Consider the following 8,851-nt stretch of genomic DNA (forward strand, 5'->3'; position numbering starts at 1 on the left):
CTCTGGCCCTGCAGTTTCTACAGGAGATGTAGTGCAGAGAGGTTATAAGCAGCCAAAAGGGAGTCTATACCTAGAGGCTCTGTGCAGCTATGGTCCAGGCGGTTTGGCTCATTCTCAGCTTGCCCTTCTCTTCCCTGGTACAAGCTAGCGGAAAATTGAAGAGAATAGCTACCTATCTTTACTGTGGAACCTGGGTAGAGAAGAAATAGGGTTTTTGGGCCCTAAGGCTGGCACCTGAACAGAGTTGGCTGGCAGTGTCCCTCAGTGTCCCAAAACTGTTTGTCATAACCTTGTAGAGCACCCATTTGGCCGGATCTGGCTAACTGAATTTCTATAAAATTGATCCTACATAAAAGGGAAAACAGAGTGACTCATACCACTGGTTGTGTCGTACCCCTGGTGGCTGACTTTGCGTAAACGCTCAAACCCTTGATTGATGCTCCGTAGTTTATCTTTGAGTTCTCTGTGCTTGCTGTGCAACAGCTCTTCTTTCACCACATTTTCTTCAGAGGGGTTGATTACGTTTTTGTGGATTTCTATTTCAGAAAGACACATGATAATTAATGATGGGCCAGATCCTGAGAAGTCAGAAACCCCAGCAAACCCCAGCAACTTGAATGCAGGTAATAAGTGGTAAGCCCTTCTCGGTGATTAACTGCAGAGTAAATAAGCATCAGTACTATACATTAAGAAGTAAGCACTTTTTTCTTTTTAAATTAATCTTATTAATGCCAGTGATTTAGTGCAGAAATACATCATATCTTAAAGCAAAAACTGTAATAAGATCCAGAATAATATTATCCCTTTTTGTAGGAAAATCTCAGCACACCAGAAGTGTTATATTCCAGGGGAACACTTCTATGCTCCTCTTTTGACCTTCTGAGCAGCACCCTTCTATGCCATGCTGCTGGGGTGGCCTGAAGGGGCAGTTAAGAGCAAGGCTCAAGTTAAGGAACCACCTGGGGCTGCTCTGACCTGTGTCAGATGCTGAAGTGACCAAGCAGCGGGACGTGCTCAGCAAGTGCATGGCTGGGGCACCCCACTGGCTGAGTGTGTACTCCACCCTCATCCCATGAGCTACTGGGGACCTCAGCTGGCGGCTCCTCCATGGAGCTGTCACCATGGGTGTGTATGTGGTGAGCTTCATGGACATCCTGCCCCTTCTGCAGGCAGAGGGAGACCCTGGCACACATGACCCTCGAGTGCACCAGGCTGTAGCCCCTCCACCTCCACCTCCAGAACCTCCTCTTGAGGTTCTGGTGGAATTTCACCTTTTTGTTTTTGGTCACCCCATCCACAGCCCCACCAAGTCCTGTGACCTCCTAGTCAGCCTCCTCCTGGCCAAGTGGGCTCTGTACTTGACCAGGAAGGAGACTCCGGCTGGGAAGGTGCCCGGAGACTGCAGGGCCGCTTTCCTCTCACTTGTCCAAGCACATTTCCAGGCAGAACACTGGCTCCTTGGGTGCTGGCTGGGGTGCTCTGCTTGGTGTCCCCCCATGGTGCACTTATTTTGTCCCTATAGCCTCACGAGCATGTCCTGTTTTTTTCATTATTTGTCCCACAAAATCAGCTGGTAACTGAGGTTCCTACCACTACCCAGAAGTGGCAGACACATTGTCCTTAGTGGGCTAGGCCCACAGCCTCAGATGCCAAATAGGCCTATCCTGTTTTTGCTTTAGTTGTCCCAAGGAATTAGCTGTATTAATCATTCATTGGCCCCACACCGTAGAGGCCACTAGTTAGTTGGGTGGGCCTTGGGCCCATGGCATTGGGTAACACAAATAGATAGTTGCTGAAGTGACCTCTAGCAGCCTTAGTGGAAAGTGACACCACTGTGCCACTTTTGCCTCAGCCCCACTTAGCTGGGATGAAGCAGCAGGATGAATTGACCTTCTTATTGCTTTAAGACCATCTTTTCTTGCCAGCTGAAACCCAAAAACCTGTCAACCCAGTGTCAGAGAGGATATATATTCTATTCTACTGAATCAGTCCCACTTCCAGGGCCTAAGGGTTAGAAGAGTGGCCCAGAACTTGATATTTGCCAAAAAAGCCACTGTAACCCAGTATCCTCCTTGCTCGCTATAATGCTCATGACAGTCTGCAACAGAGAAACCAACTGTTCAATTAGCTGGAAAGGTTACTGGAAGAAGACACAGAATGATACCCTGCAGGTATGTATGAATGTCAGCAGCTGCAAAGAGTCCTACTATTAATACAGGCATCGGTCTTAAGGATTTTAAAGATCATTAGAAACAACTGAGGCAACGGGCAGATAGAGGGCTGCAGTGATTTAGAGACATAAGGCAAACATTCAGACACCTTCTGTTCTGCTCACAGTCTCTAGCAAGAGATTATAGTCATAAATCTTTTCTTTGTGATGCTTAAATTCTCGCCACAGCTTATCCAACTCGTCCTCAGAGAACTTCCCAGAGGTCTTAGCCTATGAGAAATACAAATGAGATACCAGTTAGAAACCTCTTCCATTTCCCAGGTTCAGCGTACAATAAATTCAGTTGCCAAAAATATATTTTTAAGTATTTAGGGTAAGTCTCTTTTTAGAATCCCACGAGGCACATCTTTACTTGCATCAGGTAGGATGGGGTCAAACTGTGGCCTCACTGAATTCAAGGGAGCTTTCTAATTGAGTTTAATGGGGCCAGGTTCTCACTTACCAAATAACTGGAGATAGAAGGAAAAAGAATTCTGGCCATGCATATACGGTAGGAAGCTGTCAGGTAGAAGCATAAGAGAAACGAACTGTATACTCAAGTTAGGGGTCTATCTGTATTTGTAATTTAACCAGACACAGAGATAAGCTTTATTGGAGAACTCTTATTCTATTGGTGGAATACAGCAGTGCATATCCTGGACTTGCTCTGCAGCAAACTGCTCACTGTACTAGTTATTAGCAATTAGAGGCATAGGATTGGCAGCTGGAGTGCTGCCCCAGTATTCTGGAGATGGTGCTGCTTGCTGTGATGCTTTCCTTCCCACTGCCTAAAACTGATATTTGCACATAATAACCAGCTAATTGCTGTTAAGAAATGTTTCTAAATGGTTGTTTTTCACTTTTCCCCAATGAGGGAAAGTACAGCCCTTGGCAGGGACACTGTCAAGCTAAAATATTATATAAACAGGACAAATTTCTCTCTATATTTTACATCACACTAGGTTGTTAAAATAAAGAATATTAAGAGCAGTCTGCTTTAATTATTTCCATTTCCCTGCCAACCTGTTTGTTGCTAAATGCTGACATCCTGTTTTAGTTTTGTCAAAACTGGACAGTAAACGTTCTGGTTTTCAGTAAAAACTCTGAAATGTTTCACTTGCAAATACTACAAGATGAAGCTGTTGGTTAAAAACCCTAATTGTACGAGACATGCATCATTAGGTCTCCTTTCCTCACTAAGTTACACAGCAGTCGCTCAATTATTCATATAGGGTGAAATCCTGGCCCCACTGAAATTAAGGGCAAAACTCCAGTTGACATCAGTTTGACTGATATGCTCTCTAACAGATGCAATGTACCATATCCTCAAGGAGGATTGCTGTCAATGAAGTACTAAAACCTCTTAGTCCAAGTCTGGGTTGCTCAGCTCCTAGACAGATGAACACACACCCCAGTGAAATTTACTTTGGTTTTGTACACCTTGGTAAAGTATGCAAGGCTTAGGAATGGAAAAGATGACCAGCTATCCAGGGCAAGGTTTGTTTTGGGTGATATCTTTTATTGGACCAAGTGCATGGTTGGAAGAGATTTAAGCTTGCAAAGGAAATGCATTCTTCATCAGGTCACAGTTATCCAGAGTTATTCACATGATAGGTAGCTATTACCATGTCTCACCATTAGGTGGTGGGGAGTAGGTATTAGCCTGCTTGCATTTACTAGACAACTAAACAGACAAAACCTAAATCAGTTATACAAGCTGAGATTTACTCTGGAATCTTTCAAGGGTAATTCTGTATCAGGGTTTAGGAACTTGTATCATCTGCCTGCTACTTTTCTTACTCTGATTACAACCACATGATTACAACTGTTTTGTCACCCCAGGCTTCAGCAAACACACACATTTGAATGAAGATTTGCTTCCTATATTGCATAACCGAGAAATTAAACTCACTTTACTCCATAATTTCTCCAGTCTTGGATCATCTAGCACATCACTTTCTGAGCCATCTTTGATGTAGTTGGAATCTGCTATTTGAGCATCCTTCTTTCCATTCATTCCATATTTAGCCATAATTACTGTACAGAGAAACAAAAGATCAAGAAATCTTAAACCCAAGAGCTAATCATGTTTATCTTAAAAAAAAATCTGTATCTTTTCCTGGAACCTCTTTTCTCCTGTATATCTGCTCAGTGTGGAGCCATCTCTTTTAACTGGTATCTGGACCACATGGAAAGGTTGAGGAGCCTGCTACTATCTTGACTCAAGAGTTCAGGCTTTTAGATCAAGCAGTAATTCTCAACCTTTTCAGCCTCAAGGCACCCCCTTCATACTTTGTTGGAATTTAGCAGCACCCCAGCTGAAAACTACTGAGCTAGAATTAGCTCGTGCCAGGTGAGGGTGGAGGAAGAGCACACAAAACAAGCTACCTCAAGCCAAGAGCACAGAAGATGTGTGTTAAACAGTGCCACTTTCTTTCACATCTCTGTTCTCTCATCCTTTGTTCATACATCAGAGTTGCACTGTCATCAGAGTAAAGACTTCTGTCCTCAGAAATGCCTGCATCTAACCCATTTCCCTAGTTACATCCAGTTTGTTAAAAGGGCAAAATCAACTTCATTCTGCACACACTGAGATGAGATGCACTGATCTCAGTACAAGTTGGGTGCGCTCATTGCCTATGAAAAATCAGCACCCATTTAATGCTTAAATACAGGTGCCTGAATACAAGTGTCTGGACTAAAATTTTGACCTGTTCAACCATGGGCACTCAGGTTGTTAAACAACATTACTTCTTACCATGTAAGCTGTGTCTAAGTTTGGCTTCTTTTTCTCCATCTTCATCTAGCCCTTCAGCCTTCAGTTTTTTCCAGCCTAGCTCATCCTTTTCTTGTATTTTTAGATCACTGTGTAGCTCTGCCAGTTTCACAGCAGATAGCTGGAGCTAACAAGAACAGAGAAAAGCTTTTTAGTCTGTTGCTTTGTACCACGTGCGCACACGTGCACACACACAAGACACTCTCATACACGGGGGCAAAGTTACCTCCAAAGCCAGACTGATATAAAAGACATTTGATATTCAACTGACAGACGACAGTGTCAACCAGAAATCAAGGACCCTGCTATGTTAAATGTGATTCAAACCAGACTGTTTACACAAAGTCATTTCAATTAGCCTTTCATATCTAGATCCTAACAGAAGCTCCTCTGCCACTTCACTAACAGCTAAATTGACCAGGCGAGTTATAAAAATATATATTTTAGCCTTTCTTCTTAGGAAGGCTGAATAGAAAGTGTGCTTTTTTACAGCTCTCATTATAGGAGAGAAGAAAAAGTGGTGAGGAGATATATTTAGTGTGGTACTGCCATGTTAAATATCCTTTGGTATTACTAGTACTGTATAATATAAAATCATCTTTTCACTCCCTTTTTGTTTAGGCCACTAAAATTAGACATTTTTTTCTGATTCCAATGTACTAGATTTCACTGCACAGTGCAAACCACAAAGTGTATCTTATTTTAGAACCGAATCCTAAAACACAACATGGAAATGTCCCCGTTCTTAATGGAAGATAAAGATGAGATATTAAGGCTGGAACCAATAAGAGACTAAAAACGCAAGGTTTCTAAAGGAATGATGGATGAGTCTGCAGACACTGTGGTATACATTTAAGGAAGGAAGGAAGTACAGAGATGAGCTTTCTGCATGCGACTGAATCAGTATTGCTATCACGGGAACAACAACTTTCTAATTTCCTCATTTCAGTCACTTTGATTACTTGATTTAAACACTACATAAATATTAGTTTTTATATTTCTGTAATAGTTTTGGGTCATTTCTTGTTTTTTGTCCAAGAACATAAGATTGGGTGGGAGAGATGTTTGAGAAAAAAAGTTCAGAAGGAAACCACTTCAGAACTTTGGCTTTTGAAGTCTCATATCAGTTTGCAAAAATCATTTCACTTCCAATAACCTACTTCTCCAAGTTTCAGAAAGTCTGGATCCAGGTCTGAATTTGGTTGTGTGCTCCCATTGATCATCAGTTAGTTTATGACCTGCAAGTTGTGTGCTGGCATAATCAAACTAAAAGCTATCATGTGATAATAAAGAAGAGGAATAGATGTATAGAATCTACACTGAGAATCCAGCTTTTTTACAGACAATAAGAAACTACTTTAAAAAAAATCAATACATGGTATGTTTTGGGGAGCGTTCTCTTCAATTTCATTAACGAAGAGTTGGAACTTGCAATATAATTTTAACAAACCAAAATGAATGCCTCTGATCAGACAGACCATTAACTTTTGGACACACTTGTCTAGCCCCCAACTACAGACAATCCCTGAGAGCTTCCCTTCAGAGGTTACTTAAAAGGTAACTACAAAAAGTAGCTAACTGTTCTATGTTAATTTCCTACAAGGTAATGAGCTGATTCAGCAAAGCCCTTAAGCATGATTTTCAACAGAAGCACAGGTTTTGCCACTGAATTTAAGGGGACAGAATTCAACAGGATTACTTGTCAGCTTATTTTGCAAAATCAAGACCTCAATTTGCCGATACAATTTGCGAAGCTTTGGCTTAATCTATATTATAGAGTTTTGCTGCAGAAGTCAAATCCACAATCAAAGCTCCTCTGGGGTGGCAGAACCATTAAATTACCTGCGTCAAGAGGTGTAGACTTTTGCTGCTTGCCCAGCAACTAACTGAAGGCAAATGTAGGCACTGCTGTGCCTTCTGTCACCTACCACAGTGCCATCAGCAGTCAGGGCCTTCTGTATTCTCCGGTGGCACAGGTGCTGTGATGAAGCCATGCAGAGCCACCAGAAGCACATGGATATGTATGTGGCCTGATGGCTGCAGGTGGTTATCTGCTGCTAGACCTTCTGCCAGCAGTCAGGGAACTATAAACAAGGCCCTAGAATAGTTAAACTCACAGTTAAGATTTAAGGGTCTGTGTGATTAACAGACTCACAAAAGTTTAGGGCTGGAAGGGACCTCGTGATACTGGGCTGTCTGGTCCCGATCCAGTATCGAACTGTGCAAGTCATCCTACTGACCTCTATGCCACTTATTCCATGGGACTTTTCATGTGCTCTGCTTATTCAGCCAAGATTTTAAGAATCAGCACATCAGCCCCTAGCCAGCAAAATATTTAAGCCCCTTGGTGCCCTGCCATTTCAGAGCTCACTGCTCAGTACCTTGCAGAATTGAGCCAGGCCAGCTCAGTCATGACCTCAATTTCATATGTAGGCTTTACCATACTGCATTAAAAAAAACACTATATGGTAATATGGATGACTGAGTTTCTCCAAGACTTCACTTCTGTTAATGTTCAACCTTAGAGAGGTATACATTTAATTTCTTCATTCTGAACCAACAGGACAGAAAAATACCAGTAAGTCAACTAACAAACTGATTCCCACAGATTTTCAAAATGAGGTAATACAGCATTTTAACTATATGTCTTTGTTGTTAGACTCCCATTTTCCAGTTTCATAGATTCGTAGACGTTTGGGTCAGAAGGGACCTCAGTAGATAACTGCATTGTGCAAATACCTTATTGCACATAGGCACTGTATATAGCACAGGCCAGATAAACATGTTTTAAACATGTTAAGCTTAGGAGAGGGTAGGGATAACTTTTGTTTAAAAAAAAGCTTACCTTTTTCACTTACAGAATTCCTATCTCCCCCAATTTTAAATTTTTATGCAGACTTTTTTCCCTGAGATTTAGCCTGCTCAGGAAAAAAAGTTTCAGTATCCAGTTTTGGTAAAAGTTTTGGAATGAATAGTTTTCATTTCTCATACTGCTGTATAACTTTCATTGGTTAATTTGGTCACAACACTGCTTAGTTAGGTAAACTAAAATGTCTTTTTGAAATTCTTTTAATTTCAGAGGAGAAAAAGAAATCAATTCCAAAAGTAATTCTCTGGGAAATTCAACAGATAATACTTGGAACATTAAAAATATAACAGGAGTGCAAACTCCTTGAAAGAAAACAGTAAAGCTACTACTTACAGTATTAGCTCTCTCTGAAGTTCACGACTGGCAAGCCCAATAATTACACCAGCTATAACGTCACAAGAAGTACATGTAACTTTGGCCAGCTGAGCCAACAGATTACTAGATGTAGCAATATAAAAACCTTTCAGAGGTAGCTTATAATTAAACAGTGTAGTAACAAATTATTTGTTCCTTACGCTGACCAAATGTTAAAGTTTAATATCACTGATTGACATTGTTGGAAACTGCAATCAAAGACCCTGTGAAGCATTACCAGGTCAAATCAGAGATTGCTAGTCTCTGTATAACTGGTATCAACAGAAACAGAAGTGAGACCGTTCTGAGCAAAGGAGCGAATCGTCCTCTTCTTGCAATGTTCTCAAATCATCACAGACTTTGGAATTCATTCTTCCTAGGGGGTTTTCACAAGACAGGAACCTCTGCCAGCAGGTTGTATTAGAAGTACAGGGGCTGCACCAGGAAAAGCATAAAAGGTTCTTTAAGAACTAAAAGCCCAATTGTTCACCCACAGAAATCAGCTGGAAATCTGTCACTGATTTTAATGGTTCTAGACTTAGGCCCTGAATAAGGTGAGCCACTGCATTCCCTCTGCTAAGTACGTACACAAAACGGACTAGGAAGAGCAGGGGTAAGCTATGCACAAAAAAAAAAAAAAAAA

The 8,851-nt window shown here is 41.4% G+C and overlaps 1 protein-coding gene across 2 annotated transcripts in view; it reads right to left on the reverse strand.

Moving 5' to 3' along the window:
• Positions 1 to 8,851, reverse strand: part of LRPAP1 (LDL receptor related protein associated protein 1) — a 27,706-nt gene that overhangs the window by 16,135 nt on the left and 2,720 nt on the right. Inside the window, exons 2-6 of one of the 2 annotated variants that reach the window (XM_019526327.1) lie at positions 4,968 to 5,112; positions 4,122 to 4,246; positions 2,320 to 2,440; positions 378 to 536; positions 10 to 190 (exon numbers count right to left, since the gene is read on the reverse strand). In XM_019526327.1, coding sequence (XP_019381872.1) covers positions 18 to 190; positions 378 to 536; positions 2,320 to 2,440; positions 4,122 to 4,246; positions 4,968 to 5,112 — 723 coding nt within the window. In that variant the 3' untranslated portion in view covers positions 10 to 17. Of the gene's footprint in view, positions 1 to 9; positions 191 to 377; positions 537 to 2,319; positions 2,441 to 4,121; positions 4,247 to 4,967; positions 5,113 to 8,851 lie in introns of those variants that run through there. The other variant, XM_019526326.1, reaches the window with a different exon arrangement.

Source organism: Gavialis gangeticus, unplaced genomic scaffold (genome assembly GCF_001723915.1).
Source record: "Gavialis gangeticus isolate Ggan-Ray unplaced genomic scaffold, GavGan_comp1, whole genome shotgun sequence".
NCBI lineage: Eukaryota > Metazoa > Chordata > Crocodylia > Gavialidae > Gavialis > Gavialis gangeticus.